Source organism: Balaenoptera musculus, chromosome 6 (assembly GCF_009873245.2).
Source record: "Balaenoptera musculus isolate JJ_BM4_2016_0621 chromosome 6, mBalMus1.pri.v3, whole genome shotgun sequence".
NCBI classification, from domain to species: Eukaryota; Metazoa; Chordata; class Mammalia; order Artiodactyla; family Balaenopteridae; genus Balaenoptera; species Balaenoptera musculus.
The window spans coordinates 51,055,601-51,077,721 of NC_045790.1; the positions used below are offsets into that span (position 1 = coordinate 51,055,601).

The 22,121-nt window shown below is 34.4% G+C and overlaps 1 protein-coding gene across 1 annotated transcript in view; it reads right to left on the reverse strand.

Moving 5' to 3' along the window:
• Positions 1-22,121, reverse strand: part of CCDC171 (coiled-coil domain containing 171) — a 368,650-nt gene that overhangs the window by 156,237 nt on the left and 190,292 nt on the right. Inside the window, 3 exon segments of the mRNA XM_036856768.1 lie at positions 4,565-4,750; positions 7,734-7,916; positions 8,417-8,643. Coding sequence (XP_036712663.1) covers positions 4,565-4,750; positions 7,734-7,916; positions 8,417-8,643 — 596 coding nt within the window.

The window sequence follows — 22,121 nt, forward strand, 5'->3', positions numbered from 1 at the left end:
GTGAAAAAAAAAAGGGAATTGAGTGGAAAGGAGTACAAGGAAAATTTGGGGGATTAAAAAAAAAAAGTCCTATATCTTGACTCTGGTGGTACTTACACATATGTATACCTTTGTCAAAATGCACTGAGCCATGTATTAATATATTTTTTCCTCAGCTAACTTTCAATTCGCTAGTTTCTTTTCACTAATGTCTACCCAACGTTCAAATCGTTCACTGAGTTTCTTATTTCAATGATTATATTTTCATTTCTTGTCTTATATCTACCCATACCTTATTAGAACATTTAAAAAACACTTAAAGTATCTTTTAAAGCACCTGCCAGTACTTTAAGTATTCCTACCACCTCAGATGTAAATGTTCTCATTTGATGTGCAACTCATTTCTTTACATGTTTTGTAATATGGAATTTTGCATAAAAGTCTTTTGTGTGTTCTGTGAGCTACAGAAGCATTCCTCACCGAATATTTTCAAGTTTACCTCTAAAAGGTCACACTGGTTCTACAAGGAATGGACCATTTTGAAGATAATTTCTCAGCTGAATCCTTGGACATAAAAGTAGCATAAACTAAGAACCTACATCCACGTGTAGCACAGCCTGGAGTTCCAATTTCTTTGTGACTTTTTTCCTACTCCGTATCCAGAGTAAATTTCAAATCCCCTGTAGCTGGTAGGTAGGGGCTTTCTAGGCCACATTTTCATAGTAGGGCAGCCCTTCCAGACCCTAAGGTTCACACAGGCAGCTCTTTTCTAGTCCATAGGGCTTGAAGCCTAGATTTCCCTAATGTTATGATTATCCACTTCAGCCTCCAAATAGGTTTGCACACCCCAATGAGCCATTTAGACTTTACCTCCTCTCACCATTTGCTTTTGGATATCCTTTTTATTTCTAGTACATGAACATTTTTCTCACTTTGTTTTAAGCTTGGCTATATACCCCACAATTCATTTGTTATATTTTATCCAGTTTCTGCTCCACATGTTTGGAGTGAGAAGTCCTTTCATGATAGGAAAACCTCGATACCAAAAAGTGACAAGGACAGTATGAGAGAGATAAATTACAAGATGATTACGATTAGGAACACAGATTTAAAAGCCATAGGTGAAAAATTTTAAAACTGAGCGCAGCAAAGTATTAAAAAAAAAAGTCATCACAACCAAATTGGATTTATTTCAGGAACGCGACGCTGGCTTAACATTAGAATACTTAATAATGTAATAATTCAAGGGTCAGCAAACTTTAGAGAGGAAATATTTTAGCCTTTGTATGCCACATGCAGTCTGTCACTTATTCTTCTTTGGTTTTGTTTGATTTTTCATTGTTTATGATCCTTTAAACACGTAAAAACAATTCTCAGCTCACAAGCCATATAAACACAGGCTATGGGCCATAGTTTGCCAATTCCTGATATATTTCAACTTGCTAACAGAATAAGAGAGAAAAATCATATGATTATCTCAGTAGATGCATAAAAATGTATTGATAATATCCAACATCCATTTATGATTTTTTAAATTGTGCATAATCTAGGAAGATAACTCCCTTAACCCGATAAGGATTATCAACTTATAGCAATTTATAGCAACCTATACCAAACTTCCGTCTTAATGGAGAAATGTTAGAAAAATTCTTGTTAAGACTGAGAACAAGATAAGGATGCCTGCTGTCTCTACTTCTCTTCAACACTGTATCCTAGCCATTACAATAAGGAAGGGAAAGTAAATTAAAGGATTAAGGTTTGAAAAGGAGAAACAAAACTGGTACTATAGAAGAAATAATATGATGGTCTACATAGAAAACCCTAGAAAGTACAGATAAAGTATTATTAGAATTTACAAAGAAGTTTAGCAATGTGGCTAAGTATAAGATTAATGTATCTCTTTATTCACAATCCGGTTGCTTGGTTGAGTTTAGTTTGCAGAAGCTCTTGAAGAAATGTAATTAGGCAAGCTTCCTTCCAGAGAAAATTTCATCTTAGTTTCTACTTAGACACTACTGACCTAAGATTACAAAACCCCAAAATGTAAACAGTGGTGTTGTTAGATAAGTTATGAGTAACTTGTTTTCTCTTCTTTATTTTCCATATCTTCTATTCCTGATCTTATTTTGTTTTTATACAGAAGCAGCAGCAATACAGTTTATTTTTTAAAAGAAGTTATACACAGGACACACAAAAAAACTGTGTTTAAGTATTACTGAAAAGCACAAAAGAATATTCATCAAGCATATACTTACTTTTCAAACAGTATCTTAATTAATTCTCATAAAAATTCTGCAGCTTTAAGTATCATGATGCCTAATTTTGCAGAAGAGGAAACTGAGGCTCAGAAAGGTTATTTGCCCAAGTGACAGTACTGGGATTTGAATTTGAAAATACTTGTTCCAAGGCCAGTGCTTTTTCCACTGAACCACGCTGCCGCCCACAAGACAGCGTTTTCACATTACCACCTGCTAGATCTAACTAAGAGATAGTAATTAAACAATTCTCCACTCCTGACAGCAATATTTAAGCTACTGACATTTTAAAGAAATTAATATGAACAGCTTTTTAATCTGCTGATAGATACTATACCTAAACTCAACTACAAGCTATTTCAAAAAGAAAAGACGCCAATATGAGTTAAATGCTTTTTCAAAGCATGGCTAATTACTTTATCTATTAATGGGACATGAAGCATAAAAATTTTGTCCAGTGACCAATATAATGATAAAAATGATCAACCTGACTAGCAATCAAAGAAATAAAATTCAAGTAACAATGATATATTGATCAAATTGGCAAAAAAAATTTTTAATAGTAATAGCCAGCTTGGGTAAAAAGTGAAATTGTCGTGCATTTTAGGAGAGAATGTAAAAATCTGCTGTAGGCCAGTTGATAATATTTACACTTTAAAACATATGTGGCTATAGACCTAGTAATTCTTTACCTAGCAATTAATCCTGAGGAACTTATTGCAATATGTGCATAAAGATTTAGCTACAGGGCTGCTTATCTTACAATTACTTATAATAGCAAAAAAGAAAAAAATAATAAAGAAAAGGAAACTGAATACATCTAAATCTACCTAATTAACCTGAGAACTTCGGTTAATGATTTTTAATACATTTTTTAAAAAACTACATCCCAGTTTCAACATTTACAGGTGAGGAGACCCTGAGCAAGTCCATTGAACTCCCTCAATTTCATCGAAAAGAGTGAGAACAATAATAGTACCAATTTCATAGGGGTAGTTTAAGAATGAAACAAAACAATTCATGTAGAGACCACAGCACAGAGCTTGGCCTATGTATGCTGTCCATCAGTAATATAGCTAATGTCGTGATTAGGAAGGCAGATATAAAATCTGATTCCCCAGGTTTGTAACTTACTAATGGTTGTGCAAGTTATGTGCCTCTCTGTATCTCAGTTTTCTCTTCTATGAAATGAGAATAATCCAATAGAGTTTGTGTGAGGATTATATGAGATAAGTATTTACAAAGTATTTAGCCCAGTGCTTGGCAAACAGGAAGCTCTCGACAAATTTTGACTTTTATTATTAGCATTTGTATTAGTATTGAATAAATATATATTATTTTTATAATAAATTATATACCAACTCTGAGTTGTTTACTGTATTAGGTATGATACATGATACCTACTATATAGGCTGTGTTACATCATGTTGGTTTTCCTGGAATTCGTTGTTCCATTCCAGTGTGTGTTACCTCACTAGTAAAAATTTTACACATACTATAATCATAATCTATTATTCTATTACATCTTATAGCCAACATTTCCAAAAGATATCATAGTCCTAAATCCATTAATGAAGTTTTCTAAATGACAATTATTTTATTGTAACTTCTTTTTTCCCTTCTAAACACCTTCCCCACAAATAAATGACAGGGAGACCAACTCTTTCTAACCAAATCCCCCTCCTCCTCAAACCCACACTTAATATAAGAATCAGAGAGACCTAGACCCAAAACCTTTCACATCCAAAAGACATGTGGATTTTCAATGTTTGGAGGGCATAAAACAAGAAAAAGAAAAGAACTAAGGACAGGAAGAAATGAAGATCAGTGAAACAAAGAATAAAATTATTACTGGAAAAATCTCTACTTGGTTTCCAACCGGCAAAGCCTACTTCTACATATTCAATACATGTGAATGCAAGCTTGGAATTGAGGTCCCAGAACCATGTTTCATTGCACCCTTACGGGCTTTCTCTAGTTGCAGCGAGCGGGGGCTACTCTTCGTTGTGGTGCACGGGCTTCTCATTGCAGTGGCTTCTATTGTTGCGGAGCATGGGCTCTAGGCGCACGGGCTTCAGTAGTTGTGGCTCACGGGCTTAGTTGCTCTGCGGCATGTGGGATCTTCCCGGACCAGGGCTCGAACCCATGTCCCCTGCATTGGCAGGTTGATTCTTAACCACTGCACCACCAGGGAAGTCCCATCCTTATAAGTTCTTACAGAATAAAATTTCATATCTTGGGATCTCTTCCCTGTTCAAGAGATGTACGTGATTCCCTCAAAGACCCACACCTGGAAGAAATAAACCCTTATGCAAGGGATGTTTTCCTACCTTAACAGCTTCTCCAAGAGTTTGGTTTTTGTCAGCTTCCTCACTGGAATGTAATTCAAGCCTATAATTCAACTCCTGTAGTTGCTGTGCCTGCTCATTCAATAGCATTTGAGCCTGCTGTTCCCGTAGTAATGCATTATTCAATTCTTCACACGCACTTTCAAACTTCTCATGGGTGATCAATTTCTGAACAAAGCAAAAAATTTTAATTATAAGCTAACTGCATTGTTGTATCATTTAACCTTCAGAACTCTATTTGCTAACATAAAGAGTATAATACAAACATTTCTAAATATCTGATATATGACAAAAGTACAATTCATTTTTCTTAATTTCCTAAGTCAAGATAAAAAACATCACTCTGATTTTTTTTTTTTTTTTTTTTTTTTTTGGCCATGCCATGCAACATGCAGTTCCCCAACCAGGGATCAAACCCACACCCCCTGTAGTAGAAGCGTGGAGTCTTAACCACTGGACCACCAGGGAAGTCCCACATCACTCTGATTTTTAAAGCACAACAGCTATACTCCCAAAGTTATCATTTTTAGTCAAATAAGATCTCAGGAAACATTCATGTTCTAAGTAAATCCATAACGCTCGGTTTAAATCTTGATACATGAGCACTTTTTATAAAGATAACGATGTGGGAATTAAAGCTTTTAACAAGTTCAAATGCTTTTAAAGGATTACCTGAAAGTCTGTGTTCAGTGTATGTTACCATTCAGGTTTCCCTGGTCAAACTACCCTCCTTGGAGAGTCCTTACCACACCATACCTCTCTCACTCCCACCACCACTCACACTATTGCCATCTTCTTGTATTTTCCTCACAGCCATTATCATTATCTAAATTCACCTCAGATGGTTGTTCACTTTTTTATTGCCTGTCCACACCCTTCCACCAAACACACATTTAAGGATGTGAGCTCCACAGGGCAGAGACCTCCTTCAGCTTGCTCACCCATCACACAGAGGAGTGCCTGGCATTCAGTAGCTTCTCAGTAGGTATTTGCTGAATAAAAGAATATCTATTCATATATAAACACCTGCCAATAAAACTCTGCACAACTTCTACAATATCATGACTGCATCTGCTCTGGAATAACTGACAGTTCTAGAGAGGGGCCATCTCTTAAGGGGTATGGAATCCAGGACAGGACATACTTGTATTATCTCCTGTGCAAAACTCTTAAACAAACAAAAATTAGTTACAACAAATGGCAAGAGACACCTTGATCTTGAGGTACAAAGAACAGAAATGTTTCACAAATGGTAGGTAACCTGAGAAATATATGTGGAAAACTAAAGGAAACCACGCAGGTCTCTTAATCACACTAAGTGTACAGAAATCTATTTAAGACATAACTTTCCCATTGTTGAAAAGAATTTGAGGTGTCAGCTTTTTAACATCCCTCTATTCGCTAATGGCACAACACTTCTCTGGGTCTTGTGAACAAGTATTTTTGTACTTCTTCCTTTTACTTGTTATGCTGTTTTAAATTATCACTCCTTGCCATCAGAACATTCTGTTCTTTGCAATCCACTTGGCCTCTATAAATGAAGATCCCCATCATTTTGCAGGACTTCTTCCCACTCTTCCAAAATTTTTCCTTTACCTAAAAACTTAGCTAATGTTAGCCTTTCTCTTGTCCATATATCCCTCCCAGAGACTGGCGCAATTCTGTTCACTCTTCTGTGACTAAATAGGGTCAAACAAGTATAGCAATGCAGAATAAGAAAGAGATAGTGTGTGAAAGCAGTTGTATGGAGCTTAAACCAAAAACAATAAAAAAGATCATGGGAGTTAGCTATTAAAGAACACCTGTCAGTAGATGATCATGGGAGTTAGCTATTAAAGAACGCCTGTCAGTAGATGAACATGATATTCCAAAACAGTGCAGGTACTAAATCACTTTTGGTGGGCAGGATGTGTCCCTTTATGTTACAATTTTAGATGAACTATAAGAAGCTATTTTGTTTGCCTCCTGTATACTTCGCCTGAAATAAATGAAAGATGATGGTTGCAGGCACACTCCCTGATTTTTAAAGAGGAAAATAGCATCATTTTCCCATCTATTCTGTTTTTAGTAAAATGATCCTTTATTAACATAGCTGGATGTGAACATTAACCACTTTAGTGAAGTGGTTAAAAGTTTGTGTTTTGGAGTCAGAATACCGAGGTTCAAATCCTGTCATTTCCACATACTAACTGTGTGACTTTCGGCAAGTTACTTAGCTGTTCTGTGCCCTACATTCCTCATCTGTTAAAAAAAAAAACAATGGATAATAATATTATTGAATTATTATTGATATGAGAGGACTAAATGAATCAACACCTTAAAGTGCTTAGGGCCAGTGCCTGATACATGTTCAATATGATCATTAAATGTTAGAAATCATCACTTTATAACTTTATACTACATAATTGGATGTCAAATACAAAAATTACATACATCATTCCTTCAATTATTATTTCAATTAATCCTATTTTTATTTCTACACTTCAGTGGAAGAAATTCACACTGAACATTTCTTGGAACACGTTCTTTGCTCTTGCTGCGAGCCAGTTACTCAACCAAAGTTTATTTGCCATAGCAGTTAACCATCCTAACTACAGCTTAATCATTTTCTATACTTTCAGTCACAGTATACATTTTAACAGGGCTATAAGCTCTGCTGACACAATCAGTACTCCATTAAGCATCTGGAATAAATCTTTTTTTTCAAAGTTTTTTGAGATGATTTTAATGATGCTGTGCTTTTTATTTAATTGACACACAACACTGCTTAAGTTTAAGATGTACAATGTATTCATTTGATACACTTCTAACTTGCAGAACAATTACCACTGCAGCCCTAGCTAACTCTATCAAGTCACATAATTATTACTTCTTTTTTGTGGTGAGAACATTTAAGTTCTAGTCTCTTAGCAAATTTGAAATGTATAATACAGTACTGTTGGGGAATTTTAGAAGGAAGTTTTCTAAAGAAACAGAAATTCTATTAATGGGATTTGATTATTTGAAAAAGGAAACATAATAAATAGTTAAGGAAAACAAACATATATATTTGCCCTGTGATATTTTATATACATATTATATGTATATAATACATATTTTATATCAGAGGAGAGCTCACCAAAGCCATAGTTTTTAAATCATATATACTTACTGACTGCTTAAATTCATTTAACTGCATCTGAAGACCCTGGGTTTTGTCAAGCTCCTTCTTCAGTTCATTCACATTTCGTTTCATTTCTGTGACCTCTAAGCGTAGTGAGCGGCGCTCCACTTCTGCTGTGTGCAGTCTTTGTGTAAATCCAAATATTTGCTTCTGTAATGATGCTGTGCTTTTCTATTGTCAAATAAGAGCAATTTTACAAAAAGTCACTTCAGATTTACTAGTAAGTCCATAGCAATGGTCATTTTACCAAATTAAATGTAACTTAGGTTATACAGAAAACAATGCCAGCTCTTACTAAAACTTAAAGTGAAAGCTTTATTTTTTTATGTGACCAATAATTTGCCTTATATGAAATGAAAAATGAACAAATGAAGAAAAGAAATAATCTAGATGGCTAGAAAACAGAAAAGATAATTGTTTATGTCTCACACAATTCTGTTGCAGTATACTCGTACAGAACAGTTAACTCAGAACTCATGCCAGAACTTTTGTATTTTGATATTATGGACACTTATTTGGAAGTTCTTTTATTTATCATATTAAACTATTACATGAAATCTAAAAGAAATCTACCTACACTCGTGTACAACTAATATAAACTACAAATAAATTTGATTCAGAATTAAATTTACAAGTCCTAAAATCCCTATTTAATGAAATTTCGTACATACCAAAATGGGCACATGGCCACGTAGACCGTATTTCAGGGCCAGTGTGTTTACTTTATGAAGTCCACGGGCCAGCTTCTGAACCAGGGAATCTTTTTCCACATATGTAATACTCCTGTTGCTGTGCAAAGGTATACTGTCCATTGCCAGATTAATTTTATCCATGAGTTTTGCAAAAGAATTCTTGGCTGCTCCTATAAGCAAATGTCCACAAATTCTGGAATTTGGATCTTCAAAGAAAAAGAAAACAAGCACAGAAAAATAAGAATTGTCTCTTGTTCATTTCACAACACTGCCAGTCACAACACAATGAAAATATTCTCTCAGTTATATCATTCCCATCCACCTGTAGTAATCCATTCAAGAAGTCCCCACCTATATCAACTTTCACTATGTAAGAAATAGCCCACCTACTAAATAATGTATCTAAAGAAAATCTGCATGTATTTACAGTATGTCATTCATACTGAACACTATGACACTAAAAAATCATCATCACTCCTTTCTTTGTTTTAAAACCTAACAAATTCATTTTCTATTTACAACTACTGAAGCTTATTACCTTAATGTCACACTATTTATATTCTCAGACAAGAAAATATAACTTGCCTTATTCCAAGGCAATTAAAATTTTACAACTACAATTACTCATTTCCCCGTAGGATTTTGGTAATCATCCCTCTCATATAATGGACTTAAGGTCCCAGCATATCCAACATGGCCTGCTTACTGCTAGATTCATCAGGTCTGTAATTAATCCTTGTATTTAATGTTGATAAATAAAATTGTCAGTGTTCTTTATACTAATTGGTATTCCAAATAATGGTTAATAGGTTTATTTATGCCTTAATAAAAGTCGTGTAATTTAGTTTTCCCTCTGCTAGGCAGGTCTTAATCTGTCATTACTTGTGTTACAATACTATCCGTGTAAAATGATGAACATGGAGAGACTCTTTAAATTCTGTAGTATACCACTCTACATTTCAAGAACCTCTGCTGTTGGGAGGTAGTTTAAATCTTATCTTTATATCATAAGCACAAAAAGCATATTTGGCCAGTTTTATCCAAGAGGAAAATGTTCCATAATTCTAAGAACACATGGCTCAACACTGAAGAGCAGCACTGACTGAGAAGGTGATCCATCAGTGGTTTTCTATGTCAGAAAAAACCACCTCACAGAAGCTAGATAAAAGCTCATTGTTCTAGGAAATTTTCAGGAATACAAAAATAATAAAGTTTTCACAGATAAAGAGCCTTTAGAAGCAAAAATCAACTATAATTAAATTTTAATGAATAGTGGTTTTTTACTATATCACAGCAATGTGTTGTATAGACACTAACCACTCTGAGAGGTGAAATTAAGTGGCAAGATAATTCCATAAGGCATTCCTTTGGATTTTTAAGAAGTGGGAAAGAGGCATACACTCTAAGTTCCTGACTGCTACTCTCAATGAATTACAGAAAAAGCACTAAATAATTTTATGCTTTGATGAATAAGAAGTATTTTTACGATATACTTCACATCATACAGTATAGAGTACAATTAATTCAATATTAAATAAATGAAGAAACAAAAAAAATCCTCTAGTGACATAGTTATAGAATTATTTGTATAATGATACAGAAGAGAAAAAAATGTCACTAAAATTCCTCATGTCTAAACTTGTCTAGACTAGTTAAAATGTTTGACTTGTTACATTTAACAAATTCTTGTTTATGCTAAATACACTTGTTAATCACTTTTCCCCTATCTAATAGCATGTCTTTCAAGAAAGAAGAGGACTCTATGTTCTGCAAATACCTTTTCCAATAGAAGGGGCAATATTGCACATCTAAGGTTAAAATCTTCAAAACAAATTCACAGAGAATTGTTTCGACCAGTAGTTCTAAACCTGTGAACTACAGATCTTGAGGCAGTGGGGAGGGGAGGTTGAAAAGTTATTGTAAGAGTTCCACCACTTTCAACTGCAGTATTGTCATTTTACCTTTATTTAGCCCTAAAAAAAATGTAGCATGAATAATATATGCCTATGATTTTGTGAGTGATAAAATTAAAAGTCCTTCAAAACATTGCAGAAGTCAACTGCTGCTAAAAATACAACTAGTGTGTGGGAAGAGCAGTCTACAATGTGTTTTCTTATTAAAATGGAATCCTCACACTCAGATTGAGAAACACGCCTTTAATGAAAAAAAGGGAATTGTCAGTAATTATTTAATTAATATGTATGTAAATATGTCAGTATTTAATTTAATAATGTGAGTCATGAATATAATAATAATAATAATGCCTAATGGTAATAATAACGTTAGAAATGTTAATCACGAGTAATGTTAACTGCATTAAAATTCGACTCAGTTCTAGACAGTTGGGAACATTTTCTCATCCTTGACACCTCCATCTTTCTTGCCATCTCCCTCACATCCAATCACATCACATTTCTACCATCTATTCAATTTTTTCTGTGATCATGGCATTGTCTCACCTATGTTCTTACAAGGGTCTCCCTACTCTTCTCCAGTCATTTCCCCTCTTCAATCCATCCTCCACCGTAGAAAAAATGACTTCTAAAACACAAATAGGATCTTGTCACAACCCCTGCTTAAGCTCCAATGAGTCTCTTCAAATCTGGGAATAAATTTCAAACTCCTTAAACATGGCTCATAAGGTCCTACATGATCTGATCCCTGCTTACTTTTCCAGGAGCATCTTTCACTATTATCCCTTTCATGTATAACTCCTTTCAAGGGACCCCAACACATCACAATCTTAGAGCACTCTTCTGAGCAAAAAAATGCTGTGTCGTCAAAGAGCTGTAATTTGAAAATATGAATCAGTTTTCAAACTTGGGAGCCAATCATTAAGGTAAGATTCAAAACCGTGTTCTATCTAAAGATGAAACTAAAAATACTATGAAAAAAAGCCCAAAATACTATTTTCAAAAAGTAATAAGAGAATGTCTTACCATATTTTAAAACTTCAAGAAATACTCATGAAAAGGGCAGTATGATACCGATACCAGAAGAGACAGGAAGACTAATGGAATTGACTGGAGAGACAGGAAATGGATCCAAGTACGTATAATAAATATATACTAAATGGCATATCCTAATTCACTAGGTAAAAGATAGATGATGGAATTAAAATGTAGTGGGACTAGCTGGTCATCCATACACAAATAAATATTATTAATTTCCTCACTACTTCTCTGAAAATAATTCCAGATAAAATCCAAGATTTAATGTAAAAATCAAAAATACTAGACCAAAATATGAGCAACACCACCTGAGGTGAGGCTAGCCTTCCTAAATAAATCACCAAAAGAAAAACCATAAAGTAAATGATTAATAATGTTAATCATATAAAAATGCACAAACAAAATTAAAATACAAACTGGAAAAATTATTTACACTATATGGCAAAGTGCTAATATGTGTGATACACGAGGAGTTCTTATAATTCTATGAGAAACACACACACACCCATATATGAACATAATGAGATAATGTGTAAAAGAATATGAATGGGTGTAGAACAAATGAAAAGATATGCAACCGAACAGTCAAAATTACAAATAAGGAATGATATAGTTTCTTTTGCCTTTCAAATCGATAAAAATAAAAAAGATTGTTAAAACTTCATGTACCAAAGGCATTATGAGAAAGCCAGAACTCTCAGTACTGTTCATGGGAGTGTAATGCAAAGCAACTTCTACAAAAGGCAGACTGGCAATACTTTCCAAACGTAAAATATGCAAACTCATTTCTGAGGAGTTTAGCCAAGGAAATAATTGCACAAGTATAAAATGATTTTATGTACAAACATGTTAATTATAGCATAGTTTATTATAATATTAATTAAAATAGTAAAAAAATATGAAAAAATGCCAATATCCATCAACAGGGAATTTTCAGAGTAAACTATATAAACAATGAAATAGTATGTGATCAAATAAAATTAATGATGTACACCTACCTTATTGACATGGAAAGACATTTATTATCCAGTGAGTAGAAAAAAAATTATGATGAGGCATGATTGTATGACTCCCTCATATAAAACTGGGTGTGTTTGTGTGTATACCTGTTGGTACACATGTCTGGGAGATTTGTAGAAATCATTAAAGCGTTAAGAATGACTGGGGGGCTTCCCTGGTGGCGCAGTGGTTGGGAGTCTGCCTGCCGGTGCGGGGGACGTGCGTTCGGGCCCTGGTCTGGGGGGATCCCGCATGCCGCGGGGCAGCTGGGCCCGTGGGCCACGGCTGCTGAGCCTGCGCGTCTGGGGCCTGTGCTCCGCGGCGGGAGGGGCCGCGGCAGTGGGGGGGCCCATGCGCCGCGATGGGGGGTGGGGTGGCCCCCGGTCGCTGCGGCTTGGGGGGGCCCCTCGCGCAGGGGCGGAGACCCAACGCAGCCAAAAGTGAGTAAATAAATAAATAAAATTTTTTAAAAATTAAAAAAAAAAAAAAGAATGATTGGGGATGGCCTTTTGGGTGATTTTATTTCTTCTGTGCAGGTTTCTATACTGTGTGAAGTTTTTATACCAAGCATAAACACTTTTGCAGAAATAACAAAACTATTTTTAAAAGCACTGTATACTGTCTTCCTCATTCATTCATTAAACAGCTAGCTATAGGGCAACTCATATGCATGAAGGCACTGTGTTAGGCAATGTGGAGAGGAGATCTATAACACTGATTAAGAATCAGTAGCTCCTATTTCTATCAGTGTTATTTATAAATAACACTATAGATACAAATGCCCAATAATAGAACTACTCAAAAACATATCTTGATTTAGACAAATGGTATTTAGGGGAATGATCATCAAAAGCAGGGGTTCTAAAAAAAAAAAAAAAGCAGGGGTTCTTGGACTTCCCTGGTGGCGCAGTGGTTAAGAATCCACCTGCCAATGCAGGGGACACGGGTTCGAACCCTGGTCCGGGAAGATCCCACATGCCGCGGAGCAACTAAGCCCATGCGCCACAACTACTGAGCCTGCACTCTAGAGGCCGCGAGCCACAACTACTGAGCCCACATGCCACAACTACTGAAGCCCATGTGCCTGGAGCCCATGCTCCGCAATAAGAGAAGCCACCACAATGAGAAGCCCGCGCACCACAAGGAAGAGTAGCCCCTGCTCGCTGCAACTAGAGAAAAGCCTGCGCGCAGCAACAAAGACCCAACACAGCCATAAATAAATAAATAAATAAATAGTATCCAGTTTTTAAATAAAGCAGGGGTTCTTGCTCATTTTTTGTCCCATGTATACCCTTGATAGCCTAGTAAAACCTATGGATCCCCTTCTTAGCATAATACTTTTAAACATGTTAAGTCAAAATACATAGGGTTACAAAGGAAGCAAATTTTATTAAAATGCAGTTTTCAAACTATTTTAAGTTTTATTATAAATATATTATGCATACGACAATACATTTAAAATATAGACTGAAATTTTTTAAAAGACATAGCATGGTAAAAGTTGTTGCTTAGCCAAACTAAGAATATTGAACTATGAGGTGATCTTTATGAAGGCATCAAACATGTCATGCTGGACATCAAATATTTTTATATTTTTATTTTTTTATATTTAGAAGTGATTAAAATCCTGATCCACAAATATATACTGCTGAAAATGTAATTAAAGTTCCTATAGTTCACTTTACAAGGTATAGGTAGGCATCTCTCAAAAAATACTAGAGTACTCCAAGACTCTTAAATTCTTAACATATACACACTACTATATGTAAGATAGACAACCAACAAGAACCAACTGTATAGCACAGGGAACTACACTCAGTATTTTGTAATAACCTATAAGGGAAAAGATATATATATATATATATATATATATATATATATATATATATATATATATATATATATATATATATATATATAACTGACTCAATTTGCTGTACACTTGAAAATAACACAGCATTATAAATCAACTATACTTAAATAAAAAAGTAAAATTTAAAAAAAGAAAACCTATTGTGGAAAGTTTTTTGTTCAAAAGTCAGTGAGTTCATCTTTGGCTAGGTAAACTTATGCAATAAGTTTATGTCAGAAAGAAAAACAATTGTGAATCTATGGTTCAAATTTGATGCTATGAAGATAGAAGGAACTTAAGTAGCACTTTTGAAAGAGTTCTGAAGTGTTTCCAGGTGCTTGCAGGTTGCGCTTTCAAAGAAATAACAGAATTTTTTACTTAGGGAATATTGGAAAGCAACATAGACATGAAGAATATAGAAGCTCAACTGGATGGATGAACAACTACTAGGTGTAGAATTGTCCTGATACATGGCCAGCTACATTGCACCAGCATCCATCTGTACATAGCAGACTGTGATTACATACCATGTATGTGATGAGTCTCATGATTACTGATCATCAAAGATGAGCATAAACAGTATCTGGAGATAGCTGCAACAACTGTATTACAACTTGAAAATATCTGTAATTCCTATTAGTAAATAAGTCACCATGCTGCTAATATTATCATGGTCTGTCATCACCATTCATAATTGAAGGAAATGATCATTAATGGTTAGTGAAACAAGATGTAATTATTTTCCATCCAAGTCCACAGATGCTCCCCCTCTGAATTCTATCCATGGACCATTTTGAGAAGGGTTCTATGAACCCCAGATTAAGAGATCCCTTATCTAAGGAATATACTACACAATCATAAAACTATATCCTTCAGCCTCTACTTCTCCGTCAACTTAAATAATAAGAAAGCTGCATACCTGGACTACTCCACTCAGAGAACCATAATATAATACACTCTCAGTTTTCACTGAAGACAAATATAAGCAACACTAACAAGAAAAAAACTTCTGCATCTTCTATGAAGTAGCTTTTAAAGATATAAACTGTGAATGTTATTCAATATTTTCAATATGATAATCCATGTAATAAATTCCTCTTAGGGTTTAGTAGCAAAAAAAAGTATTAATGGTTTGCTCCGTATGTTTGGAGAAATAAGAGAGCATCTCATATCTGGGGAACAACAAGCAGCTCAGTTTAGCTGAACTGTAGGTTTATCAATGAGAGTACAGGGAGGTGAGACTATACAAATAAATGAGAATCAGATCAAGAAAGGTCTTGTATACCGAGCTAAAGTGTTGATTCATAAAGTAGGAAATGAGGAACAATACTGCTGCTGATACAAAGATATGTGACAAACCAAGCACTGCCAACATGCAATAACTCGTTTAAACCCTTACAATAGCCAATGAGATGGTACGATTATTATAGCCATTTAAAATAAGTGCAAGAAAAAGAACAATGAAAAATGGTACACAGAATGACCCAGTCATATTGGAATACACACAAAACAACTTGAAAGAAGTATACACAAATATTAATCATACTCTCAGGGAGATTACAAGAGCTATCTTATAGTGATATTTTACAAATACCTGTAAGCTGCCATAATTTTTTTTCTGGAACAAGGTGGAGGTTTAAAATATTTTTAAATATACATGTATTATTTTAGAATAGATCTGAGAGGAAATTTTTTCTTTTTTTCTTTTACAAAAATCTTAAAAAATAATTGTGTCGTTTTGTTAGACAGTATCCGGATAGTCAACTAAATCTTCTAAGAAAAGGCTCTTTAAAGTTTTCTACAAATTGCCTGTAAGTTGCAAAATATGTTAAAGCCTCATATATGTTTCTTAAAATAATTTTGATTTTGTATATTATTTTAACAAATAAATATATTCTATGAAAATTGTGACACTGGAATTTTACACAGTCATGAACACTTCCAAGGATAAATTATTCATTCAAAAATTGTTCTTAAGAATGATAGGCAAATAAATTTTAATTTAGAAAACAAAAATTCTTTCACATTTTCCATATGCTTGAAAATTCTCAGAATAAAATGTTTGAAAAAATATGGGAAAATGCAAGAATAATAATTTTAAAAGTCACAAAATAAAAGTCAGTAAGTTAAGTGTGGCTCAAAATAGACACTAATAGCTCAAGTACTAAAAATGATCCACAGGTCAGATTGTACTTGTTTCAATTTCAGATATGAATGAAATTATGTGTATAACAAAATTCTCTAAATTACTTCTTCTCACACTTTACTGTGGTTATAAATCATCTTGTTAAAATGCAGATTCTGGCTGAATAGCTCTGGAATAGAGTCTGAGACTGTGCATTTCTAACGCCCCCCAGTTAATGCTGATGCTGCTGGTCGACGACCACACTTGGAGTAACACATCTCTTTTTATTCTTTGTTAGGATTCACTAAAGCCTTTAAGTTTTAAAATATATACTAATAACTACTTATTAATACAAATATCTTTACTTAGTGCTTTGAACTTCCTAATATGAAACCTCAGTGTTGTGCCGAATACAACCTAGATTTCTGAGTTTTACCTGGAAGAGCTGCTATGACCTCTACAAAGTTAACTCAAAGTATACGATGAAAGAAAGCTGTGAGTAGTAATAGCAGGGGCATGTATATTTGAGTCATCTATCCTCTAGATAATTAAAATTCAGTTATAATTGAAATGCGTAAATGTGTAAGAAAATGGATGAACATTCTACTCATAACCTTCTACTCCTGTATTTGTTCAGAGATATTTCAAAGCAAATCAGCACAATTGTTTCTATCTCGAGAAATTCAGTCTGAACAAGTCATATAAAAATGCTCAGCTATCTATAGGGTTCTTTAGTCCATTCCTATAATGATTGATATCCCAGCCCTTCAGTGGAAGTAACATTCTCCCCTGTTTGAGGTAAATGATCTCTTGCAGGCACACCATTTGGATACCTGGAAGAGGTAATTTATCTCAAGTGGGCAAACACTTCAATGAAAGCAAGAAGGTTGCCACCTGTCCAGTATTTACAGAGACAACATGGAAACTGGGGTCTTTGCCCACTGCCTGTAAATACATCGTCAAAGTTTAAGAAGGCAGCAGTGGCATCTACCTTTAGCAAACACCTCACTTTCTGAGCAATGAATTCAAGCTACCACTATTGAACTTCCAGTTTCACAAAAAGGTATAAACTAATATACAGGTCCCACTGAAATGTCAGTGCACAAAAAAGAGATAACACAACATTTATTGGACAATTACATATACAAGGGACTTGGCTGAGAAAGTTACATTTACTCCAAATAACTCTATGAGCTAGGAACCGCCCTTAGCCAAATTTTACAGATGGATGAAGAAGGATGAAATGATTTTCCCAATGTCACACACATAGTAAGCAGTGGAACCCAGATTCAAATCTAGAATCCAGGTTCTTAATCCATATTCTACTGCATATCCGACATGTTTCATTTTCTATCCTAGACAATTTTAAAACTTTTCTCCTAATTAGTTAATAGTATAATTCAGAACTTACTCTAAAAAGATAAGCACCTAACTTTTCAAAAGAGTAATTTACTGATTTTTTTTTTTGAACAATGATAATAGGAGAAGCAATAGTTACTATTTAATATATTAAAAGCTACTACTTGCTATTGCCATACATGTACTAGTTTTCCTGGAGCTAAAAAGAAAAAAGTGAAAATGAATGAGATAATGCCATTTGCAGCAACATGGATGGAGCTAGAGATTATCATGCTAAGCGAAGTAAGTCAGAAAGAGAAAGACAAATACCATACAATATCACTTATATGTGGAATATAAAATATGATGCAAATGAACTTATTTACAAAATAGAAACAGACTCAGACAGAGAAAACAAACTTATGGTTACCAAAGGGGAAGGGATGGAGGCATAAATCAGGAGTTTGCGATTAGCAGATACAAATTACTAGAGATAAACTAGGTAAGCAACAAGGTCCTACTGTATAGCACATGGAACTATATTCAATATCTTGTAATAAACTATGATGGAAAAGAATATGAAAAATATTTTATTTCCATATATATGAATCACTTTGCTGTACACCAGAAACTAACACAATATTGTAAATAAAAAGAAAAAAGTGACAGTGATGCCATCAATACGTAGTCCCGACATGTAATGTGATTGAAATTTTCAGCAAGTTCTTCAAAAAGAAAGACAGAAGGAACAGAGAAGAAAAATCAGAGTTCTAAGAAACATCCTCTTTCATTTCAGAATTTTCACATTTCCTAAATAGACTTTCCCAAGATTTTGCCATATCAATTTCCCACATGGCTGAAAGAATTAAGATACTATTCATAGTATTAGATGATTCAAGGGACAAGGAATCAATTGCAAATCAAAGCTGAACTGATATTCTTGATACCTGCCCTATGATGAAAACCTCCTTTTGTAAATTGGTTAAATAGATGAACGAATGCCCAACTGATATATATTACCCAGACATTACAATCATTCTCTAGAAGATTATTAACAGAAATAGAGAAAAATCCTCAAAAAGTATGATATTTTTTAAACTATAGCTATGATAGTATATCATAAGCAAAGCACAGCATCACTTCTGTGATATTCTTGCTGAAAATGCATAAGCTAAATCTGATCATGAGGAAACAAATCAAAATTAAGGGATATTCTACAAAAAATTGGCTTGTAATCTTCAAGGTCACAAGGGTCAAGGAAAAACTGAGGAACTCTTCCATACTGAAGAAGACTAAAGAGACATGACTAAATGCAACACATAATTCTAAACCAGATCCTCTTGCTAAAAAAGACGCGGTTGGGACAAATAGGGGAAGTTGAATGTAGTCTGAATGGTAGTAATGTATCAATGTTGGTTTCCTGATGTTGATCATGGCACTCTGGTTACATAGAAGAATGTCTTTGAAATACATGCTGTAATACGAGGGAGTGATGGGGCATCATGTGAGCAACTTGCTCTCAGACCATTCAGGAAACAGAATTCTCTGTTGTGAACTACTTGCAACTTTTCCATAAGTTTGAGGGTATTTCGGAAAAATTTTTAAATGAAGATATTAAAGAGTATGTAGCCTATGATATCATTTATATCATTTGTTAGTCTGCTAGTGGATGGATGAGTAGGTGGCACGAAGGAAGGAAGGAAGGGTGAATGGATAGAGAGAAGAAGAGGGATAAAACAGATTGGAAGAACACATAAGAACACATAAAAATGCTTACATTAACTATCCCTATATGATGGGAAAATACGTTTGTTTTTGTTTTGTTATTGTTCTCTGATTTATTTCTTTTCCAAGTTTTCTGAATTGACCTGTTTTCTCGTATAATGGAGGTAGTAGAAGTGGAGGTAATTTGAAAAAAAAGAACAAACAAAAACAATCCTCTCTACTGCAGATGTTGATTAGCTGATTCATTCCATCCACAAACTCTTCCTTCTCTTTTGTCAATCTCCAGGTAGCCATCTAGGGAGAATCATGTGACCCAGCTCAGGCCAATGAAACAATAGCAAAAGTCTGCTGGGGAAGCTTTGGGGAAAGCTTTTGCCTTCCTGATATAAAGGGATATATTCAGCAACACATGTCTTCATATTTTTAACAATTTTCTTGAGATATAATTCACACACAATATAACTTACCCATTTAAAGTGTACAAATCCATGGTTTTTAATATAATCACAGTTATGCAGCCATCACCACAAGCAATTTTATAAAATTTTAGTCACCCCCAAAAGAAACTCCATATCTATTAGCAGCCACGTCCCATAACCCCCAACCCCTCCCCAGCCTTAGGCAGCCCCTAATGTACTTTCTGTCTCTAGATCTGCCTAATCTGCATATTTCAAATAAATGGAATAACATGCTATGTGATTTCAAATAAATGGAATCATATTATATACAATCTTTTGTGACATAGCATATTGCTTTCATGGTTCATCCATGTCGTAGCAAGCATCAGTACTTCATTACTCTTTACGGCCCAATTATATTTTATTGTTTGGATATCTGTCCATTACCCATTTATCAGTTGATGGACATTTAAGTTTGTTTCCATTCCTTGACTATGCATTATGCTGCAGTAAACATTCATGCACAAGTTTTTGTACATATATGTTTTCATTTCTCTTGGATATATACCTAGAAGGAGAATTGCTGGTTCAAATGATAACTCTATGTTTAATATTTTGAGGAACTGCCACTCTTTCCCAAAGCAGCTATATCATTTTTTATTCCCACCAGCAATGTATGAATGTCTTCACATTGTGTCCCTCCCTTCTCCTTCCTGCACAAATACAATCCTGATGCCTAAAAGTAGAGTGACCAGCTTAAAACTAGGAGGCATAAACACGAAGATGCTAATGGCTTAGCAGAAAGACATAGTCTGGTATTTCTATCTACCTCCAGACTTACTATTTGGGAGGAGAAAAAAAACCTTATATGAATAAGCTACTCTAAGTGGGGGTCTTCTATTAGGTACAAAGAAAGCAAACCTGTGATGCCCCCAAACATCCAATGTCATTATATTCAGAGGAAGAAATTTCTTCCTGATCTTTATATGTATACTAATTTATAACAGAATCATGTTTTAACAAGTTGGAGCTGTATGGGATGTGTAAATGGTCTTGAAATTTTAAGATAAACTAATGTATTTTCATTTTATTTACTCTAAATTTTTATGAAATTTCTTCATTATTATTCAGTTAATGCAGTAAATCTTAATAAAGACTGATATCTGAACTAAGAAAAGTAAGTGAAAGAGTAAACAAAGGCATTCTAAGCACTTTACAAATTAACTCATTTAGTCCTCTAAACTCTGCTCTAGGTAATACTTACTATTCCCACTTTACAAATAAAGAAACTGGGAAACAGAGTTTAAATAACTTGCCCATGTCATGTGGCTAGCATCAGAGTCAGTATTCAAAGTCAGGCAGAATACTTGCTTAACCCTACACTATGTTGCCTCCACTGTACAGCAATTTAGCAATTTTAGAACAGAAAAATTAATCATTAGTAGTCTAAAAATGTATACAGGTAGGTGTGTGTGTATTCATGTTCATTAATGCTAAATGCTACTTTCACAGTGAGATGGGTGGTAAGGGAACAACAATTTTTTTTAGCACCCACTATGTACCAGATACCGTACAAAACGTTCAACAAGCGTTATCTCATTAATTCCTCATAACAATGGGGAAGACGATACCATCTTCATTTATGGGAAAAGAGTGTGAGGCCCAGTAAAGTTAAGTAACTTGCCCAGTTTCACACAACTAATAATTAGCAATGCTGAATATAATATCAAGTCTGCCTTGTTCAAAGCAAATGCTCTTTCTATTACACAATAATGATTACCTATTTAGATTTTTCAGACACTTAAACTATAAACTCAACATGACTATATAAGCTGTTATGGCTTTACATTTATTACCCTTATCTGTTGATAATCACTCATAGACTTTGAAAATATTTTCCCATCTTTTCTGCTAAAATATCTAAAATTTCTACTAGGATACACTTAAAAATGAAAACACAATTGCCTAGATAACAATACATTAACCCTTCATCATGTTTTGAAAGAATTATTCTATAAGCCCAGCTAGTCAAGCCACCACTGCAGAAGATCCACACTGATCATTTTTGTACTAGTTCAGTAACAATTATCTATCTGCCTGGACCATATCCTTTCCAATACTCTTCAGGACTTTGATACATCCATTATTTTCCCCTTCTAAGCAACAATCATTTTCTCTTCTCCAAGTAGTGTTCTTTATCCAACAACATTTAAAGGCTTGCCTAAAAATAAGTTTTCCTGAACTTGCTATTTCCTCAAGCTAGAGGCATACCAGGTTCTAACATCAAAGACAGCTT